General features: G+C 38.8%; 1 protein-coding gene across 9 annotated transcripts in view; it reads left to right on the forward strand.

Moving 5' to 3' along the window:
• The window catches only part of MME (membrane metalloendopeptidase), a 287,069-nt gene that overhangs the window by 219,971 nt on the left and 43,707 nt on the right, over positions 1-23,391 (forward strand). For all 9 annotated transcript variants that reach the window (XM_068546130.1, XM_068546128.1, XM_068546126.1 and 6 more), the window contains 7 exons: positions 8,922-9,083; positions 10,051-10,131; positions 10,218-10,313; positions 10,432-10,547; positions 12,515-12,580; positions 20,824-20,958; positions 22,949-23,050. In XM_068546130.1, the coding sequence (XP_068402231.1) occupies positions 8,922-9,083; positions 10,051-10,131; positions 10,218-10,313; positions 10,432-10,547; positions 12,515-12,580; positions 20,824-20,958; positions 22,949-23,050 (758 nt within the window). The remainder of the gene's footprint in view (positions 1-8,921; positions 9,084-10,050; positions 10,132-10,217; positions 10,314-10,431; positions 10,548-12,514; positions 12,581-20,823; positions 20,959-22,948; positions 23,051-23,391) is intronic.

Genomic DNA, 23,391 nt, shown 5'->3' on the forward strand with positions numbered 1-23,391 from the left:
CAGGCTTTGGCCACCAGACTGCTTGAGGATAAACTTCAGTTTTGCTACTTACCAACTGTGTGACTTTGGGTACAGATTCCTTACCATCAATTTCTATAGCTCGAAAGTGGGGACAAAAATATTGTTACCGTATACAGTTAAATGAGAAAAAGTGTCAAGGAATTTAGAAAATTGACTCACATGAAGTAAGCACTTGGTGCCTGACACAGGTCAAACATTGACTTTTTATTATTATTATGACATAAGCATCTTTGACTGAACCCTAATGAAAATCCTGTGGTTTACATTTTGCCTGTAAATCTGACAGTGAGTTTATCTGTAAATCTGATAGCAACTGGATTCCAGGTTAACTATGTATAGCTTGTGCCTGTGTGTATGTGGGTGTGAGTGTGCGTTTGTGCCTATGCATTCAAGGTAAATTGGTCACATGTGTACATGAAATACAATTATAAACTACTTGTCAAGCTAAAACACAAAAAATAGTTCTCCTTTCCTGAGAATTGCAGCTCTACAGAAAAAATTCACTATCTTGGAACTTCCCTCAAATCTACTTGTGTAAATCCACAGATAATTTCTGAACAGTTGTATAGAGATGACTTTTCTTGGTGCTGACCAATTGGACTAGTGCAAGACTTGACCTTGGCTTAGCTGGAACTTACCCAGTGGCTGACAGGGAGTGTTTGACTAAATGATTAACTAGCAGTCCTGATTACATCCAGCATCGGGTGTTCCCTCCCGTTCTTCCGCCCAACCTTTCTACAACCAAGGTATCACAAAAGCAATTTGAAACAGGGATTTCGTTTAAAAGAGAGGATTGGATTTTGCAAGAATCCAGAATGTTTGTAATGAAAACTGTTTGGTTTTATTAGTATTAGTTTGTGTGCTTGCTAATTTTCAGTCATTTTCTCTTTAGGGATGGTCCCCCAGATTCTAGTTTCCACATTGCTGCCTTCTGAATAGAGTCCTTTGTGACCCATTGTGATTACATTGCATTTTCCTTGTGTTCTTTCAAAACGTTCTGACTCTGCCTTAATTTTGGTCAGGGGATGGTGGGAGGAGGGTGGCAGCAGGGGAATGAGGTCAGCAATACTTTCAGAATGTTGTCAAAGGAGATTTTTAAATTGTCAAAAATTGCCTAGTAAGTAATATCAAGCTTGGTATCTATTAATAAAGCAAACATTTAGGATAGGAGTTTGGGTCAGAAATGAATGTCCTAAGGCCTTCACAGGAGCATTTGCTTCTGGGTGCCCCAGCATTTCTCTGACCTCTTCTGGACACTTCCATAACAGTCATAAGCCAGGCTGATGATTACAGTGATTTTTAAGATACCAAAATGAAAATGTTGTGTGAAAATGTTTTGGGAGCAAAAAACCAAGGGCGTAGGCCGGTTGGGAGAGAACAAGCTGAAAACAGTTTTGCTCGTAAAGGCTTCCTTAAACCTTACTTACGCAGGGCAAGAACAATCAGTGAAGAAATTTTGCTACCAAGCCAGATATGTGGCATATATGTTATAAATAGATGCCTAGCCTATTTAAAATGTTCAACACCAAAATATATAGTGACCAGGATTTTTTTAAAAATACAGTAGTAATTGAGAAAGAAGTGATTTGAAACCATTCCCACTTAATACTGTTGCTTGTTTTGCACATTTTCCTGGATATTTTTTAAAAGCCTCAAAGAAAAAATGGACAAAAGTGTAGTCAATCCTAATCACTTACAAATTTCCTATTTGCTAATTCACCTACTGGCTAAAATTTATTTGTTACCCCCAAATCAATACTCATGGTGCTTTCGAGGTCATTTACAGACATACACAGATTGATGAAAGATTTCCATCACTCTGCACACGTGTACCCAGCTGAGGTCCAACAAGGAGATTGTAAACAAGGGTCCTTCTCTCAGTCTATTTAGTGCCATGTTTTTCACATATTCTGTGCTTTTTGTTACTGATTTAACTGTTTAAGATGGCCCCCAAACCTAGTGCTGAAGTCCTGTCTAGTGCCCCTAAGTGCAAGAAGGCTGTGATGTGCCTTACAGAGAAAAGACATGTGTTGAATAAGCTTCATTCAGGTATGAGTTGTAGTGCTATTGGCTGTGACTTCAATGTTAATGAATCAATGATATACATTAAATCAGAAATTAAACAGAAACAGACATAAAACAAGATTATGTATTGATCAGTTGATGAAAATACTGTGTGATCAGAGGCTCATAGGAACCTAACACTGTATTTTCCAAAGGTCAATGATTCAGTATTTGTTAATTCAATGTTAGTGTTGACTTTAGAACAAAACCCCATCAAATAACGAGAATCAGCCCTATGCATAATTCCTGTTAATTCATTCGCATGGGAAAGCATCAGTGATCTACTAAGTAGGGATCCACATTAAATAAAATTAAACCCACAATTAAGTGCCAGCAGAGAGCTTCATGCTATCCAGTTTATTCATTTGCTGCTTGTGGCAATCATATTTATTTGAGATTTTCATTATTTTACTGAGAGTCTCCCCAGGATTACTTGACACATGCAGAAATCTCTTTAAAACACACATGAACATTCACACACACAGGACCAGAAAAGTAGCCTCTATGGAATGTACATGTATAAACATAGAAATATTTCTTGTGTATAGTGCCTAAAATTCTATTTTCAGTTAGCAAGTTATTGATGCTGTTGGAAAGCATGGCATATAGATAAGAAAGGGGGATCATGTGACATTGGAAGCCATTGGCATTCAAAGACAGACCAAGGATTGCCCCTTCTTGAGGTAGACATGTAGCAGGTTTCCAGTGTATCTGGAATTCTGCCATGTCTAATCATGTCTGGCAATGAGTAGAGTGGTTGTGTCTCTGGTCTGTTGCCTGAGAGGGCCAGGAGCCTCCTCAGAGAGAGCTCATCTCAGAGGAATAAAAAGTCAAGCTCAACAAAAATGTCCCTTGAATAAAGCCTTTCCCATCAGAGAAGTGATTCCGAATATAGTTTAGCTTTTGCTGTTGCAGTCTTCCCCCGAACCAGGCCCATTGGTCCTTGTGGTTCTTGGGAGAGGGAGGCATGGAGATAAAATCTAAGAGAGCTCTTCACCTGGAGGCACCATGAGCCCTCCTCGGAACTCCTCTAGGACAATGATGATGGAAGAGAGGCATTCTCCCTGTATCACACGGCTCCAACCCCAGAGGTTATGGATGGGGTCTGGGGCAGGAGGTCATGGAGGTAAAGCCAGTATAGAGAGTGGAGACCTGAGGAGAGTGGACTTGTACAGGAGACACATGTGTGGCTCCCTGCCATCCTGTGCCAGGGACTCAGAAGGGACAATTGTACTTAGAAATATGGGTTGTCATGACATGGGCCCATTTGTACTTACAGACTGGAAAGGCAAGAAGAAATAGGCCTGATTCATCTAAGTATGGGACCATCTTTACTTCCTGATCTTAGATTCCCTTGTTTTCATCTTCCATGTTTCTCTATTGTCTAATCTGATAGTTCTCCCCTGGATGGACATTAGAATCACTCAGGAAGCCTTAAAAAATGCCTGGACCACCTCAAAGATTCTGATTTAATTGATCAGGGATCTGTCCTTGGCATCTGTATGTTTAAAGGCTTCTAAGGTGATTCATATGGTTAGCCAGGGTTGAAAAATACTGCTGTACAACATATCACTGAGAATTTTCACCCTCCGTCATCCATCCTGTTCTATCCAGAGGAAGGTTAGGCAAGAACCCTGCTACGTGTCCACCTCAAGAAGATGCACTTCGGGGTGTGCCTTTGAGTACGAAAGGCCTCCATGCCGCTTTCCTGTCTGTTTGCCCCACTGTGAAGAATTCATCTGTTTTTTACTCTTTCTTCCCGGCTACAGACTCCAAATTCTCCAAATTCTGGAGACTCCAAATTCTGATGCTTTCTCCTTCCTTGGACTCAGCACTCGTTGCTGGTGATAAGGCTGACACTGAGGAGGGAGGGACGCTGTGGCGACAGAAAGGCAGGGAGCAGACAAAGTAAAGAAGGGGGCATGGCAAGGGGAGAATAGAGGCTAATTGGGAAGGAGTGGAGGAGGAGAAAGTGCTGGAGCATGCTGACTGCTTCTCACACACTCCCACCTGATGCAGCCAAAGTGTGGAGGGGAGAGGGTGAGCTTGGGGCCACACACACCTAAGTGCAAGTCCTGGGTCTCCATCATTTACTAGCTGTTTGATCTTGGGGAAGCTACTTATTCTTGTACAACAAAAAAGTGGGGAAGCTCAGGGATTCAAAACAAGTCTGCCTGATTTAAGCACTCCGAACATTTTCTCAGCTTATACAACATCTCCTAATCCATACCCTCACAATAGACCCTGGTAACGAATACAGTAATTAATAACATCCCAGACGGTAGTTGAGCTTGTTTTCAAATTCCTATGATCAAATAAGTTGGGGAAATGTTACAAGAAGATTAGTTGGGAAAAAAATGGTGTGCCATTTATTATCAGCGTAGAACATTCAGAATTGTCATTCATAAGAAGTAAGCTCATTATTAATAGATTACTTTGCTTGTCTTTATGTGACTATTTTCTTAAATTAAAAATAAACTTTTTTCTTATTGCAAAAGCAACACATGTTCATCTAATACAAATTGGAAAATAAAGATAAGCAAATAAAACAAAATTAAACACACTCATAATCCCTCCACCCAGATATAACTGCTGTAAAGGCCTTTTAGACTTTCTTTGTTTTTATACAGATTTTCAAAAATCATAATATACACTTTCTTTCACTTTATAAACATCTGGTCAACAGCATTCCATGTCAATACATTGGCCTTTACTACATCACTTTTTATGTCTGCTTACTAAGGTGAAATAATTTTATTTGTTTTTAAACCACATTTGTTTACTCAGATGTCAGAAACCCACAGATAAGGAAACATCTGAAGAGCCCAAGTGTGGCTATGTGGAGAGGCTGAGTAATTCAACGTGCAAAATATAAAAACAATTATAACCAGTTTGACAGTGGTGCGTCTGTTTCCTATGGCCCTTCTACCCATGAGTCTACCGCCGACTTCAAAGAAAAGTCAGCACAGAGGGGGTCCAGAGGATAAGGTGCAAAACGAGAATCAAACCCATGATAAGAGATTAAAGGAAGGTTGATCAAAGCCCCAGCATAAAAGTGCTAGCCCATGACTTGCCTTGGCCCATGGCCCCAAAATATTCATAAGAGCAGAGCTCTCTTTGAAGTGATTGGAAGCGCCTGTGCTCAGATGAGCTCTCTGGTCAAAGGGCCGTTTTAAAAGTGGCACAGAAGGGGTTGGCAGAGTTGCCTCTCCCTCTCTTGTCTGCACATCCCTTACAAATTGCTTGAACGCTGCTTCTTTGGTTTGTTGTCCAGATGTAAGTAGTGTAACTGGGTATCAAGTGAGCAATTCAACCTAAGAGGGAAAGGATCATCTTTTTCCGTTATGGGAGATGTGGGAAGTAGGGCTGCACGATCATGGCAGTGGATTTGCACTCATGAGCATGGAACTGCAGCCACTGCTCGTCCTTTTCAGGCAAGGCAGATGGTACTTCCAGAGAGGCATTGAGACTTGTTCATTACTCTCCCTGTTCATTCTACTTGCTCGTTCCTTGTTCGCTGCTCTCCCAAATAGGAGTTTATGGCTCTTTGTGGTGTTAGGACATAAACCACCCATTTCCTCAGAGAAGAGAAGAAAATAGAAGTGCCCCCAAAATGGCAGTTGCCTTTACAACATTCAGCTTACATTTTGTAAAGTATGTTAAAAGACAAGAGTTAGGGCTTTCCTGGTAGCGCAGTGGTTGAGAATCTGCCTGCCAACGCAGGGGACACAGGTTCGAGCCCTGGTCTGGGAAGATCCCACATGCCGCGGAGCAACTAGGCCCATGAGCCACAACTACTGAGCCTGCGCGTCTGGAGCCTGTGCTCTGCAACAAGAGAGGCCGCGATAGTGAGAGGCCTGCGCACCATGATGAAGAGTGGCCCCCGCTTGCCGCAACTAGAGAAAGCACTTGCACAGAAATGAAGACCCAACACAGCCAAAAATAAATAATAAATAAAATTTTTTTTAAAAAAGTAAAAATTGAAAAAAAAAAAAAAGACAAGCGTTATATAAAATTGCTAAAAATGTGTGCTTAGAATGTCTTTATGTAGCAGTTCTTTCAGGCTCCAATTTTCTGGTTTTTCACTTCACACGATAATCTTCTATTCTTTAGGGTCTTTATTTTTACTTCCCCTGTCATCAAATCTTCATTTCCTTCAAAGTGCAAGGGATTTGCATTTTCTCTCTACCTTTTTAAGGTCAATTTCTTAATCTTTACTTGAGGTTTCAAGTTAGAGTTTTTGCTGACAAGTCTTTACTGAGCACAATGTTAGGCCCTGAGAGAAAACTGGAAAATGCATCTCCTCCTTTTCGGGAACCACAGTCCAGGTGAAGAGACAATGAATTTTCCAACAAAATAATGAATATGATGTCAGCCGATATGGGCTTTGTAAGGACGGTCCTTCGTGAAGAAGGAGAATTTGAACTGGGCCTTGAATATGCCTGAATTATGGTCAAAGTTACAGAAGCAGAGAACTGTAAGTTGTCTCATAGCAGAAAATGAATACATTCATTTAACTGGGGCAGATGCCTCACGTTAGAAAGTAGTGAGAGAAGCTTCACTAGGTATATTAGGGTTAGAATGTGCTGTGAATCTGGATTTTATTATGAATGCAAGAGGATTATATTGAAGACTTTGGCGTGGGAAATGGCGTGCTGAAATGACAGGACAATGTGAATCTGACTGACACACAGGATGAATGGGGTGGGGAGAGACCTGGGGCCATAGTCTGGTTGAAAGGGCATGAATAGAGCCTGAGAGAGGAGGGCCCAAGAAAGAATAGAAACTGGGACCTGGAAGGATGGGATGGGCTCTGGAGGCTGTGAAATGCGAACTGGTCTGACCTGCAGGAGCTGGGGAGGGGGACGTGTAGGAGGAGGGAAGAAGAGGACTCACTGATGATTCAGTAATGTCATCACACATAAACTTAACTGCATGACTTTTACTGAAGTGCTAGGTGATGGGGTTACAAAGAGGTTAAGTTCATCAACAGAATGGCTAGGAAGACACAGTAGGTATTCACCTGAGAAATTCAAAGTAGCCTCATCTAAAGCCTCTTTTAAGACCGAGTGAGGCAGTGAGCTCTCAGGAGTTCAGAGAAAGAAATCTTCCCTAAAGTTTGGAGTCATGGGAGCTTCAGGAAGAGACGGGACATAAGCTGAACCTTGATTAGTGGGTAGAATTTGGAAAGAATGGGAGGAGGAGTTAAAAGGGTGGGGTGAGGGGGAGAGAAACAAAGGCACGAGGTAGAGAAGCACAGGAGTGTTTGTGACACGTGGAGTTAGCCCATCTGGCTGGAGCAGAGTTTGTATGAAAACTCAGAGAGGAAAAAAAAGATAAGGTAGAGACTTTTGATTAGCCAAGTTAAAGAGTTTGTAATTTAACCTGGGCAACGTCAAGCCACTGACATTTTTGAGCAAGGGAGTGGCCAGAGCAAAAGGGTATCTGGTGAAGTTTAATCTGTGAAAGATACGTGACATATGTATAAAATTAGGGAGATAATACTAGCAAGAGGAGTAGTTAGGTGACTTCTGGTCAGAAGGGATGAAGATGTAAAGTAGGTTAACACTGATCATCTAAAGAGTATAGAAAAGAGGCAAAAGAGTTACTGATAAGCCCAAGGGAGAGCAAGAAATACAGAATTTTACTCGAGATTTCAAACATGGAAGGCTGTGATAATGATTGTGCTGTAGACCAAAGTATAAACATCCAGAGAGGACTGGTTTGGAGGCAACCCAGAGAGTTTAGTCTTAAAGAGATGGAACCTGAGATGACAGCCAGGCAAACGTGTCCAGAAGCGGTTAGAAGCGGGGGCTTGAGGCTCAGCTGAAAGAGAGATTTACCATTCCAAGTTGGAAAAATCCACAGAGCTCAGCAGTCCTTAAAAGTGTTTAATTAACTTATTTATTCAGAAAGTGAAGTATTTTCAGAAGCTCATTTGAGAATTTATACTCTCTTGATGCAGATGAATTCTCAATTGCTCTTTTGTTTTCCTTGCGAAACAGTTCAACTTGTATGAGAAAGAACGTGGGGAGGGCAGTGGAAGGGTTTCCTCACTATTCCAGGTGTAGAAGTTGTGGGCATTGAGCCTCCTGTACGTAATATTCTTCTCTTCAGTGGTAATACTTTATGAAAATTTTACACATCTTTCTATCAATTGCCACACCCATCACAGTCAGTGTTTTGCACACTGTAAATACTCAGTGTTGGTTGATTTGCACTTTCATCATAAATCTCAAAGATAAAATAGTGGACATAAGAAAAACTAACAAGCTTACAGCTAATCTTATAATGACAGACTCTACATAGACAAATGCAGAGCGGATATCAAATGTGAATTGCAAAAATTTTGTAAGCGAAGTACAAGAAGCAATAACTGTAGTTTCAGATCTTTACTAAAATGGTAAAATCCATTAACAATCCCACATGCCTTGGAGCCAGCCTCCCAGACATTCAAAGGTCACAGCACCTTGAAGAGCGGAGTCAACAGCCAAAGTTATCAGAGTGAAGAGTGACTCCAGGCCCAGGACGGATAAGGCAGACCTGCATTCACTTTTTCATCTGAGATAGGAACTAGCAAGAACCTCAGTTATTTAAAGGAGGGGGTGAGATACAGGATAGGAGGACCCAGACCTCTCAAGAATAAAACCAACCAACTACAGTAAAGGAAGGAGGACTATACACAGATAATATTCATCATTCTTGTTACACAAGTAAAAAGAGGAGCATCAGTCTGGTTGACTAGATCATAAAGAAGCAATGTGTCTCTTTTTTCCCCTTCCAAACTTACAAAAATACACCCTTCATGTTATCTCATCCTTTCTGTGGTCTTTCAGCCGCTCGACTGATCCAGAACATGGATGCCGCTGCTGAGCCTTGTACAGACTTTTTCAAATACGCCTGCGGAGGCTGGTTGAAGCGCAACATCATTCCTGAGACCAGCTCCCGTTACAGTAACTTTGACATTCTAAGGGATGAATTAGAAGTCATTTTGAAAGGTTAGTAGTGGAGTTTGTGTCTGTGCATCAAAGATTTCTCTCTTAATATATCCATTTCTTAAGATACAGCTCTTAGCGATTACAGGGAGTATCGCAAAACATTAAAGTCGATAATCCCTCCAAGTTTTGGGGACCACCACTGAGTCACTCTGAGGGTGGTAGACGCTGAAATGGATATGTTGGCATCTCTTAGCATTCCTGCTTTCATTTGTAGGTACACACGATAAAGCTCTATTATCCCTGGAGATGGCATCTTTATGCCATTTTATTACAGAAGAAATTAAATTATTGCCAGTAAACACCACCTGCATGTTCTTTCTACCCTGGCCCTGTGTTGAGGTCACTGTGAGATGTTACTGAGATTTGCCTTCCCAGAGTAGGTATATCTGTTCTAACCCAGTTAAGACACTCTCCCTGGGAAGCTGAGAAAGCAGTGTCTAGTCCTTTGCTATCCTCCATTCTCTGTTCTCCTCTTTTAGAAGTTACTTTGTAAAAAAAAATTTTGCTATTTTCTAATATCCAAACAAGAAGAACAGTACATTCATTTCATCTGGAGCATGAACAGTACAATCACACAAAGATAATTATTTTCCAACCATCAAGAAGACTATCATATTAAATTCCAAATTCCTCTGTAGTATTTGTTTTCTTTTTAATCTCAATTTCAAAAAAAGTAACTTCTCTATGGTAGAGCAGTACACATCACTGTTCCCAAAAAAAAAAAAAAAAAGCTAATCTAGTCAAAAAGACTTTCATCTAAGTTGGGTAATGAAACTAACTCCCAGTTCTGCACCAGGAATAATGATCTGGTGTAAGGGGTTTGGTTTTTCCTATAGGGTTTTGGAATGGGAGATGTGTGAACATATGTACAAAAGTTTTTTTTTTTTACCAAACCTGCATTGAAAATGTTAATTGCAGCTGCAAATAAGCAATTATACTGATGTGTTTTATCAATACCCTATTTCAGATGTCCTTCAGGAACCCAAAACTGAAGATATAGTAGCAGTGCAGAAAGCAAAAACATTGTATAGATCTTGTATAAATGAATGTAAGTGCTCTGTATTTTATTTTATTAGGAGTATGCCAAAATATGCATAGTCTTCATAATATATTTATATTCATTATTTTCAAAAGCTGCTATTGATAGCAGAGGTGGAGATCCTCTACTCAGACTGTTACCAGATATATATGATTGGCCAGTGGTGACAGAAAACTGGGAGCAAACATATGGTAAGGCAATTTTCCTTCTTTTAAAAAAAAATATTTCCATATAAAATCTGTTATTATTATAGTATCATATTAATGCACTAAAGCATCTAATGATATACTTCACCTTTCATTGCTTTAGGTTCTTGGACAGCTGAGAAATCTATTGCACAGCTGAATTCTAAATATGGGAAAAAAGTCATTATTAATTTTTTTGTTGGCACTGATGATAAAAACTCTACGAACCATGTAATTCATGTAAGTTTGTGTGGCCGACAGCCAAAGTTACTTTAAGTTGCAGTAAAGCTTCCACACGCATTGTTGTTATTGATATTTAGAAATAATGCATATTCTCATTTGAATTGCATGAGCAAGGTGGTAATAAGTTCAAGGACAGATGCCTGGATTCCCAATTTTGAAAGTGTTTTCTTGATGCTGTGTTTTAGACATTCAACTCTCCTTCCTGCTACCTTTGTTTTAGATACCTCTCCCTTTATAAAAACAAATGATAAGAAAGGAAAGACTTCAGGTCTCTCCTGTTTAGAAAAAGCACCTGATTTCTCTGTATGTTCATGAAAGGAACATGGTCTGGTTTATATAAGTAATACAGGTCAGAAATCAGAAATTCCTAATTGATTCCAAAAAGATCATAGAAATGGGATTTTTAACACAATTTTGGTCCTTGCTAAAGAAAGTCTGTACTTTTTTCTCAATTAAGGTAAACAGAATCCCATTCTTTTTAAATGGCTTTATTTGATTTTTTTTAAAGCGTAAGCCATTCATTTAGGTTTACCTAGGATTTACTTAACGAGTTTGTTCGGAATAGAGTGAAACATTTAGGGAGCTTTTATTTAGTCTCCTGTAAAAGAAACTAACCAAAAGTGGCAGGTCACAGAAGCATAATTATGTCACTGTTGCATAAATCTTTATGGTCATTTGTATTAAAATCATGAAAGAGATTGAACCCAACTCTTGCCTACAGTGGACCCCTTTCTCTCTTCCTGCGTTCTCTCCTTTGGCTCTCAAATGCCAGTATCCTGCATGATCGCCATGAGGGGGTTTCCTAAGGAGGGTCAGGAGGTTGGAGAAGGAGCAGGGCTCTGCCCGTGGGGATGCCTTCTGGCTCTTTCCTTACCAGTCCTCTGGGTTCTGTTTCTTTTGTATTGGCCTGGCTCTTTACAGCTGCTAGGATTCTCACTCTCACCCATAAATGCTCGTTTACCTTACCCATCTTACCATGCGGCGCGTAAGAGGGACTCTCCCAAAGCCGCGAGTACGTCCAGAAGCTTTTGCTAGGTATCCAAGGTGGACTGGGCATACTAGAACCGAGATGAGTTGCCTCTTTCTCACACTCAGCTGGCAGCTGGGTCTGCTGACGTCCTGAGCAGGACAGCTTTGGCGAGAACCGAGGAGGAATCTCCTCTATCCCCTTAGGGTAGAGGATCTCAAAAAAATCTCCGGCAAGATTTCTGCTAGCTTAGAATTTCTTGAGTTACCATAGAGGTTTTCCACCTTTTTTTTTTTTTTTCTGTCCCAATTAAGGGTGGGGGTAGAAGAGAATGTCCCTCAGGGGAGCATATTAGAATCTCAGGAAGCCAAAATGTCCTGTAAAAGTATAATGCTCCCTAGTCCTAGATTCTAACATGTATTTGTTCACCACCCCCTTTATTATGCATTAAAAATCCTTCCCTGTGTGCTTTTTTTTTTTTGTTCAAGATTTCTTTGGTTTTTCTCAGATATCTGCAGCATAGACTTCCAGATTATCTAGCTACCCATCAGTTTAACATTTGGAAGCAGGAGTAGTGTGGAAACCATTTCCTAACTATGTATTCACTCAGTGTCTGCTTGTTACCCTTATAAAGAACAAGAACACTAGGATCTTTATTTTTTTTTAAACATCTTTATTGGAGTATAATTGCTTTACAATGGTGTGTTAGTTTCTGCTTTATAACAAAGTGAATCAGCTATATGTATACATATATCCCCATATCCCCTCCCTCTTGCGTCTCCCTCCCTCCCACCCTCCCTATCCCCCACCCCAGGTGGTCACAAAGCACCAGCTGATCTCCCTGTGCTATGCGGCTGCTTCCCACTAGCTATCGATTTTACATTTGCTAGAAGAACACTAGGATCTTGCTCATACATAGATAGGCATGCTTGTAATTTGTCCAACTGTTCTATATCAACTGAATACTTTATTTTCTTCTTCGCATATTTTTGTATAGATTGACCAACCTCGACTTGGCCTGCCTTCCAGAGACTACTATGAATGCACTGGAATATATAAAGAGGTAAAAACAAAAACAAAAATCCAACAAAATAAAAAACTACAGAATTTAAACTTAACCCTCTATGTCCTTCACTCAGGCAGATACTGAAAATCACATGTAATAGTGAGCTTCCTTTGACTGAATGAATATTCTAAACTAAGAAACAAAGAAACTTGAAATTCCTTGTTCGTGTCTTGATCTTAGTACTTAAGTCACGTGACCCATTTTTGAAAAGTCAATTTTAAATGTTTTATTTTCTCTATAAATTTGATCATTTAAAAAATGAACAGATTAATCATGGTCTAGGTCAGTGCCAGTGAAGACCAGGAATGGTCCAGTATCAGACACATCATACACTGCAGCACTCTTCTAGAGCCTTCTGATTTGACTTTCAGAGGACTACCCAGATAGGGGCATTGGGTTCAGACAAACCTTTGCAGTCACCTTCTGATTCTAACATTCATCATACCCCACAGAACTGCTTCTCTTTGCCTCACAGCCTTGCCTCCCTCAGGCTGGTGTTGATGTGCTTTTGCTTCTTGATATAAAGGAACCATAGATGATAAACTTAGCAGTGTAATATATTATTAGGTATTTGGGGAAGGTGTTGGTTCCATAAATGTTTTCCTCATTATTTTGTAGCTCAGAAGTAAGTTAAGTTTACCTTTGATTATTCTAATGGGTCACAATGGTGGTGTGGCTGAAATTACTTCTTAATTAAAATTATTAGCTTTATATGTTTATACTGAGTGTGCATTTTGCCTCATTATTAAGTTCAAAATAGCATGGAATAAATTCATTGTAAAGTATCTTTTTGAGTGGCTACACAACATTGAAATGACGAAAAAGATATATTGTAAAAGTCCACAGTTAATAGCACAGACAGTCAAATGGGTGTGGGATATTTGAGTTCATTACAGGTATTGTGTGGGTTGCAGCTATTGGCTTTATGAGCTGTCTAGCTGCTTCCTATTGCAGAGTTGAGGGTGATTGAAGAATTCTGGCTCATTATACTACATTTTCATTGTCATCAACTAGGATGTTTTTCAAATTTAGGATTTTGTCCTAAAAACATAGCAAATTTGTCCAATCCTAAAAAGATGTATTTTTTTTTTTTGTATTTTAACATTCCTGATATTAAAGTATACCCAGCAGTTAGTGTATACATTTAATGTGGTAAAGTTTCTTTTTTGTGTTTTTTCTTTTGGAAAGGATCCTGTTGTTAAGATGATAGTGTATTTGTGCATTTTATATTCAACGCTATCTCATAATCAAGAAAATGTCATAATCTAGAGCTGTCTTTCATGGGCTTGGGTCATATGGAAGCATTTTGTTTAACCTGTGACTGTTTTTTTTTTTTTAATTTTAGATTAGATTATATTTTGAAAAATGCATATTGTATTCCTCTGGTTATTGTTCTAAACTTAAATACCTCAATTCCTTTTTGTTTTCTGTACTTTCCTTCCTAAAGAGAGAACAGGCCTTAAGGCAATAGAAACTCAAAGATATATATTCTTATATTTTTTACATGGCAGAATGGTATGTTTTCTTACTAGTTAAGGTTACTTGTGCACAGACTTTAAGAGCTAAATGGGACATTAGAGAATTTAGTTCAACCCCTCATTTTACAAATGAGAAAACAGAGACCCAAATAAGTAAAATGATTTGCTTAAGTCATGGATTAGAAGATCCACGTGTCAGGAACATTAATTGTAAGCAATAGAAACCTACTCTAACTTAAATTCTGTAAAAAAAAATGTTTTCTGTTTGTCACACCTAAATGTAAAATTCTAGGGATGAATCAGGCATGGTTGGTTCCAGGGGTTCAACTGAACCATCTTACCTCTTTTCCTGTTCTCAAGGTGCTACTTTCTTCTGTGTTGGAGTCCTTCTCTAGCAGGCTTTCTCCACTGTAGCATCAGAGATGATCCCTGGCTGCCTTAAAATCCAGAAAAAAGAAATTCTGTCTCTCTTATTCCTATCAGTTTCTGAGGAAAGGGCTCTGATTGTTCCTGCTTGAGCCACCTGCCCTTCTCTTGACCAATCACTGTGTCCTGGGAACTGGGCTCTCTGATTAGGTAGTTGGTACTGCCAACCCATCTCTACAGCTCAGGAGGGGAGACCCCTTGATCGATAGTTCCACCAAGAGGAAAGAGAATAGAGGGTTCTGTAGCTACTATAGCCCCCCTCATCATGATCCTGTCTCCTGGTTCCCAATCTATCTTTCCTTCTAGATGGTGCTATTTCTACAGAAAAACCTGGAGAGCAAATCTCATTTAAAATTATGAATTAAGCCAGCTCATGTGGATGACACAAGGTGCCAAACAAGACTACATAAACACTCTTTTTCCAGGAGTTTATAATGTAAATTTAATAACACAGTGTTCCTACCAAATGTAAAATAGATAGCTAGTGGGAAGCAGCCACATAGCACAGGGATATCAGCTCGGTGCTTCGTGACCACCTAGAGGGGTGGGGTAGGGAGGGTGGGAGGGAGACGCAAGAGGGAGGAGATATGGGGATATATGTGTATGTATAGCTGATTCACTTTGTTACACAGCAGAAACTAACACACCATTGTAAAGCAATTATACTCCAATAAAGATGTTAAAAAAAAATAACACAGTGTTCTATAGGCCAAATATTAGTCAGAAGGCCACATAGCCATCTGTATAAATACTGAACAAATACATACATTTATTTTAAAAATTGGGATTTATCTGTGTGGCACCTTGTTGTGTAAAGTGTCCTTTCCCAGGAAATAAATAGAACTTCCTAAATGTCGTGGCAGAAGAAACTCTTCTCAAAATGGGTTCATCAAGGAGCCACTCATGCTGGATGTCTCTTGTTAAAGAGATAGAACCTTATTTCTGAGGTATTCTGATTATCTGAAGAGATCACTTAATGACACATTGCTACCTCAAAGGACAGAAGTAGTGAGATTTGAAACAGTTCTATCCCATACAAGAGTATACATTTCTATGCTAGGAAAACAATATGAAAGATACATATTGCCCATAAAAAATAATCATCCCATTCATGGAACTTTAAAATGGAACCAACCAACTACTTCATGTGAGAAAGCTCTTGCTTACTGATTCACTGAAAAGAATGACAACCTTAATTTTCTTGAAAAATCACCACCTCCAGAAGAGTCTCTGAACTCTATTGGGATGAATTGGAATTGGTCTCAAAGTTTCCCTTTCTCTACCTCTTTAGCTTTTCAAGGCTGATTGCTGCCTTGTCCTCCTTCATAAGGAATCTGCAGGTTAGGTACCCAAAATATTTGAGCATAATTGGATTATAGATATGTTTATGTTCTGTGTGTGTCTGAAAAGGTGGAATTAGCCAGGGTAGTGGTTTCTGAACCTAAGGACCACTTTGTGTGTGCCAATGACAGTGCTCTCTGTAGCCACACCTTCATGTTTACATTCTTCAAGATTCATTTTACTTATTTATACATTAACAAAACATTATTTGAACAGAGCATTTCAGGGCTAAAAGAAAAGTGAGAAAACCACTGATCTAGCAAATGAGAGCCCTAGGAGGTAACAAAGGAGTTGGAGATTAGAAGCTATATAGTATAATGCTACGGGGCCTGGCAAGGGTGGAGGAGGAGGCCAGAGTCATGAAGAAATTTAGAGCACTTAGAAAAATTTGATGTTCATTTAAAAAAAAAGGAAATATTTCAGGGATGAAGATAGAGGACTTGGAATATGGCCAGGATGGTTAGAAGCCAAAAAGAGGTGATCTGGGGCCTGTGTACTAAATAAAACACAGTCCAGGGAAATTCTCTAAGCTGTACCTGCTCTGGAAAGAGCACAAGCTGAGTTTTGCAGTCCTTTAGATGAGCAGGTATTGGAACTGAGGGTAAACCTAGAGAGGATTTTGTTTGCCCACTTACCCAAAATACAAGCTCAGAGAAACTGCTCTGGACTTGGACTGCCATTAGAAGCCTGATGACATAGGTGAGGGAAACTTACTCAATATACTTACAATTTAACTTTATTTTTATTGAGCTTCTACTATGTGACAGATGCTTTTCTAGGCAGTAAGGATACCAAGGAAACAAGGCAGAAATGGTCCTTATTCACATGGAACTCATGTTCTAATCGGAGGAGATAGAAGATAAAGAAACAAGTAAATAAATTAAATAAGATAAATGGAGATAGTGTTATAAAAGAAAGAAAACTGGATGATATGATACAAGGTGAATGACTGGGGGTAGCGGTCGGTGGATAATTTAGACGTGATTTGATATGGTTTTTAAAAAGATTGCTGTGACTGCTGCTTGGTTGACTTGATAAAACGGATCCTGCAAAGGAAACGGCTGACCTCATTTTGTACTTTCTGGGCACCAGGTGACTAATAGACAGGAGGTTTCACCCAGTCCACAAAAAAAAACATAAAGGAGCTTTTGAACTTGGGACTTCCTGGATATGACAAAAGAAATTTTTTAGATCAACTGAACTCAGTTTGTAAAAAGTACTACATGCACCTTCCCAAACATATGCAACAAACCTTAGAAGTTACCCAATAAGTTCTCTCATATGTATCTGCAGGCTCTCTCATTAATAACTTGATGAAAGCCCCCAACAGTCTCCATGCTGGTCCATAGTGGATCCTCTTGTATCCTGTGTTTCTCCTGCTCCAGAGCCCTGCTAGGATTGGGGGGGCTGTTTCTCACTTCCTGTCCCCAGGAATGGCTGCGTGATTCTCTCTGTCTGTGCCCATCTTTGGGGAGTAAGTCTCTGTGTTCTGGCAGCTGCATGATCCCTGACATGCTGCTTCAAGTGGCAAAAAATTCCAAGCCTTCTGAGAGGAAACATCTCTCTCCTGCTGGGGGCCCCTGTGTGCTCCCTCAGGAAACTTTTCTGTGTAACACTATTAAATAACACCACCCGCATCAGTGGCTTAGGAATAAGACAGTTCTGTGACTTTTCAGTCACCTCATGCTCCACATTATGTCTTGGAAAGGGAAGCGCAGAAAATTGGTAAGAGCTAGGTGTCCCGGAACAGAATCTTTCAAAGTGAAACCCCTGGTCCATAGTTGTTGGCACACCAAGGTGCACAAATATCAGCCAACCGGTCCAGAGAGCTATCTGTTCCTCCCTGGGACTTGCTGTTACTTATTAACAAAGATACCAAGTGTGAAGGACAATAGTGGAATGGCATCGCTCTCTTGCTCTTTGGCAACTCTAACAAATATCAGCTTTTTTCTAAGCAGGAGAAGTCCAATTTCTGAACAGAGCCAATATATAAATATTATTGCCTGGTCCTGAAATATGAAGATAGTCCTAATTAGAGTAACAATTCATGGTGTTGGGTATTGGTAAATATCATCTCACCAATAATGTGTAATTTAAAAGCTCACAAAAACTGCAATTAGGGATTTTACCCAACCGTTTAAAATCAATTAGCATCTTTGAACCTGCTATTATAAGCATTAGGATTTACAGTTGTTCCTTCCTTCCTTTTTATTTTTAAAGGAAGGACTACATAGACATTTAGGTTTTGGGGTTTTTTTCATTTGTTTTTGTTTTTGTTTTTGTTTCATCACATAAAGGATTCACTGTATCAAAGCTTCAACTAGGCTACCTTATGACTGTCGAAAAAGGTAGCTGCCTCTGACCCTTGTCATAATAACTAGTTGCTCTCTTAGTGACAGAAAAGAAAAATTGACATCTGATTTAAAAAATATCCTGGCCAATGTACTTTTTAAATGTTAAAATATGTGTTGATTACTTTCTCCCCAAATTATGACAATTGCTATCATTTGGCATTTTACAAATCTAGAAGTATCTCAAGGAAGAAAATCAGTACCTTAAGGTAGAATCATATCTTGCAGAAAGGATTTAACAGCAGCAGTAACCCTGGGTTCTGACAGCTACTAGATAAATTTGGAAGCCAGGAAAGATAATCAAGATACTAAGACATGTTTTAATCAGTCACATTGTAATAGGTTGCCAGGTAGTGGAGCTCATTAAAGGAAGTAGTGTATTCCATGTAAGTGTATTAAATATTCAAGCATCTCAGAAGTTCATGGTATAATATGCTTCCAGTTTTCTGGGAAACTTTACCAGCTCAGAAGACTAGAAGCATTTTCCAAAGTTCTTCTGCGTGCCAAATTCTATAGTCTTTAAATAGATCTGTAAGGATAAAGATACTGGAGTAAAACCAGTTTGCAGAGTCAACGAAATGGAGGAGAACACTCATTATTGTTTTCTCACCTCATTAATGAAAAAGCATCCCATAGAGTAAAAAAAATATCTCAGTAGATTGATACTGGAAAATTTAAACTACCATTTCCTTCGTAGGCAGTAGTAATTCCCTGCTGAATGCAGATGAATTTATATGATTTGAAATGCAGTTAATTCAAAACACTGCATGCTTGTACTTTGGAATAGTTGGTCCCATGAGGTATGAACTCAGACATATTTGTTTTCTTCAAAGTGAAACAAGAATTCTGATTACTTTTTAATAGGAAAAGAATGGAGTTGGCAAGAATATACATAAAAACATCCTTTTATCCCTGTTACCTTAGTGATTTGGTTTTTAATACAGACACATGGCTGAAAAAATAGTTTGTTCTATTGAGTAGCAGATCCAGGGATAGAGATGCCAGCGAGACAGCCTCACAATCGCTCCGTATCCTTGAAAGAGAGAGCCCTCTCCCTGGGAAATTGTTTACTTAGCATTTAGTAAAGGTCATGGAATGCCAGTATCTAAAGGTGTCCTCTTGAATTTGAAATTAATAATGACTTTGTACATTTTGCTTAGGTTCTTGCTTGATAAAATATTTTCATTTCCCTATAAGTTTTATGTTTGATCCTCTTAATGAGTCACTGTGAATTTATTTTATTTTTATGGCTGTGTTGGGTCTTTGTTTCTGTGCGAGGGCTTTCTCTAGTTGCGGCAAGCGGGGGCCACTCTTCATCGCGGTGCGCGGGCCTCTCACTATCGCGGCCTCTCTCGTTGCGGAGCACAGGCTCCAGACGCGCAGGCTCAGCAATGTGGCTCACGGGTCTAGTCGCTCCGCGGCATGTGGGATCTTCCCAGACCAGGGCTCGAACCCGTGTCCCCTGCATTGGCAGGCAGACCCTCAACTACTGCGCCACCAGGGAAGCCCAGTCACTGTGAATTTAGATGTGCCTTTGCACTCACAGTGACTAGAAGGGTACCCCTTTCACTGATAATCAATTAGTAGGTTGTAAAAGCCCCTTGAAAGTGTGGAATTGTTAAGCACTCTACAGCTTTCCTTCATATTTACCCTGTGTGGACAAGTCTTTGAAGCATAGAACTACCCATTGATTCCAAACTTGTGTGGTATGGCTTTCCTAATTGTGGTCGTCTGCGTGTCGCCAAACTGGTGCTGGGACTTGAGTTTTGAATAAATTTGAATGTGGTGGGATCATAATTTATTTTAACTGCTGATAGAAAATAATAGCTAAATAGCAATGTTATGAAAGTGGTATTAAATTTCCTGGGTTCAGTGCCACTCTGAACTTGAATAAGGTATTTATATATTCTATAAAAGGTCAATAATAAAACTAGTTTATAGCTTATCTTCATGAAGTTAAAATGTTGTGTGAAGATAAAATGGAAAGAATTTGAGTTCTTAGAAGAAAGCTGATATTCAAATCTATGGTATCTTAGAAATTTCACAGTAATGACAGCCAGCTTTGGAATTAACTAAAACCCACAGATTTGTGTTGGAGGAGCTCATGAGAACACATTCTCATTTAAAAAAAAAAAAAAAAAATACTGCTTGGCCAGAGAAGACAAATAAAAGATGTCCTGATAATGTAATATGTTTGTGGCCATCTCTTCATGGATAGTTGAAAAAATATATATATGTGTGCAGAGAAAACCTGATAAAAGGAAATTTGGCAAAATAATTTATTATTATTTAAGAAAAAAATACTGGGTTATTGCTTACCAAATGTTTTGCATCTGCATTCTTATTAAAGGAATTTAGTTTGATTAAAAGTTGAAAGTTATAAAATCTCCGTAACCAAATGGTTATAGGTTACTTAGTACTTTCAGAGTGATCCTTTATTGTTCTGCTATAATTCAAAGACACATTGACTTTCTGAGAATCTGTACAGGTCATTTCTTTTAGGATTCAGGAATGGATTTCTATTTTGTTGTGCTTTATCTGTCACCAAAAATTAATACTGAATTGAAAATAAGTTTTAAGTTAAAGCGCCGTGATGAATATTTAGAAGGTTCTTCAGCAATGTACTGTCATTTATTTCTTGCAGGCTTGTACAGCATATGTGGATTTTATGATTTCTGTGGCCAAATTGATTCGTCAGGAAAAGGGACTGCCTGTCGATGAAAAACAGCTTTCTTTGGAAATGAATAGAGTTATGGAATTGGAAAAAGAAATTGCCAATGTAAAACACATTTTCTCTGATACACTGAACAATGTCAACCACTTTTTATTTCTTTCTCTTCTCTATCGTATTTTAAGGGTAAAAGGTACATCTCATTAACCAAGTGATAAAAATGCATAGCTCGGTAATGGATCATTAACTTCAAGAGGACCTTTAAAACTGGAATTTTACAGTAAACCAGGTTCCAGACATCCAGGAGACATACTTAATTTGACAAATATTAAACTAGATGTACTTAATGACCTATTATAAGTGGATTACATCAATATCCTAACTATTTACAGTCAAACTGTTGTTGAGATGCCCTTGAGATCAGGACACACTTGATTGCTAGCTATTCAGCAAAGCTGTTTTAGTTTTGGTATGTACCATTTTACTTTATTTTATTTTAAAGTTTAAGGTGACCACAGAAATTGTCTCTATCCCTTTGCTAAGAAGTATTAGCCTCTGAACATGGCCACACTACAGTACGATATCACTGAGTTCAGACTGTCAGGCTGCTTATTAGCTCAGGGGAGATCCAAGAGGAGGAGTTTATCAGCAAAGCCCAAGGGGTGTGTTCCTGAGTTTCCTCTAGTTCCAGGTCAATCCTTAGAGTCTGAGTTGGCACATTCTTGTCTGAAGTTCCTCTGACGGGGTCTGCAGTCTCAAGCGAGTGAACTCTGTAAACAGCATCCAGGTTATTGATTGAACTCACGGTCAGTTTCAGTCTAGGATCCACAGAGCTCTCTGACATTGCAAACAGCAACCTGCACTCCTAAATCCCCGTCTGCTTGTCACTTTACCATCAGAATCTTGAAGAATGAAGATCTTTGAGGGCAATTTTGGCTTTCCTGGGGCTACATGAAACCGAAAGTCTAGAATCAGAACCAAACTTTGCTTGGAGCTGCAGCTGGATGAATGGCAGCTTGATGGGTTACATGTGGTTCAGTGTTGGAAACAGAATTTTTAGAGGAGAACAGTTTATTACCCTGGGTTTTTACCTCTGGCACCTTCCAAGACCGTGTTCTCCTTTGATCAGCCTCAGCTTCTGTAGTAGTTGTATCTTACCTCAGAAGTCTTTGTGTCTACATTTTCTCTCCCCTCTGACACTCTGAGATTGTAGTGGGGTCTCAGTCCTCCCTGAATCACCTATGTGTCTGTAACAGTGTCCAGCACGTTATTGCATGCAGATGTTACAAACATAGTTTTTAAATGAATAAATAAGTGACCTAAAGGGGAAATTGGAGCCGTTGTCACTTGAGAAATAATTCCCATTTTTACATTTTGTTTCTTTTCGCTTAAAATTGCTTTTACTCCTTTCAACCACTAGTTGGGCAGTTGTTGTTGAAATTTTCTTTTTTGATTCAATGAAAAAAATAATACTGGATGCTGTTGATAACACTGAACTCGTTAGGCCAGATGAGTGGACAGTGACAAAAGTAGATGCTAGAACTCTCTTCAGATAATTTGCCACCTACCTGTGTTGTGTACTAGGAATTTTCTCAGTCTTACTTGCTTTAAATTCTTGTAGAAATCATTGTGCTTTTTCCTACTCTTTTTCCTGTCTGAATTTTAACTGGGACACTGAATGTTGGTAGGTGAGAGAAAGAGTATTTGAGAGATAAACTGGAAATGACTATATTCAAGAAAGTCATTATCATATGAAATAACCACAGACACAACTGAGCTGCCCATTTAGCCATAGAAGGAAAGAGGCCTGTAAATATTGCTGATGTGGTTTGGCAGTTATGAAAATATAAAAAGATTTTTTAAAAATTTTATACTTGACACTGCAGCCAAATCTTGATAATTGTTACTGAATATACTTAAAATCTCTTATATTTCTCTTTTCTTCTTGATAGGGCAAAATAAATTATAACACAAATACAGAATAGAACTTAAATATAATTATGTTGTACCTATGCCATATTTCTTTTTCCATTGTATATAGTTATATTTTTCTAAAGAGTTCTTGATCCAAAATAATGATAAGAAATTAAATCCATAGGCTACAACTAAATCTGAAGATCGAAATGATCCAATGCTTCTTTATAACAAAATGACATTAGCCCAGATCCAAAATAACTTTTCACTAGAGATCAGTGGGAAGGTAAGTAGCAGTTTTTTGTACTCTCTTATTGTGCCATTTCTAAAATTATAATATTAAAATGCAGTTTGTTAAAATGTAATGATTTTTTTATTTATTGAAATAAATTGAACATCAAAACGAATTTAGACGACATCAACCATTTGACTTCATGAAAAGACTTGAAAAAAAACTACTTGAAATAATTATATTTATATTTAATTAGAGTGAATTTCAAAGGTAAAAGTCCTCTCAAGGCAGCTATGTAATAATATTAGAAATTATCATAGAAAAGGGTTTGGAAACATTAAAAGCAAAAATCCTTCTGAAAGACCATTATATAGCCATTGGACTTGGACAGTCAA

The sequence above is a fragment of the Eschrichtius robustus genome, chromosome 6, assembly GCF_028021215.1.
Source record: "Eschrichtius robustus isolate mEscRob2 chromosome 6, mEscRob2.pri, whole genome shotgun sequence".
Taxonomy (NCBI): Eukaryota; Metazoa; Chordata; class Mammalia; order Artiodactyla; family Eschrichtiidae; genus Eschrichtius; species Eschrichtius robustus.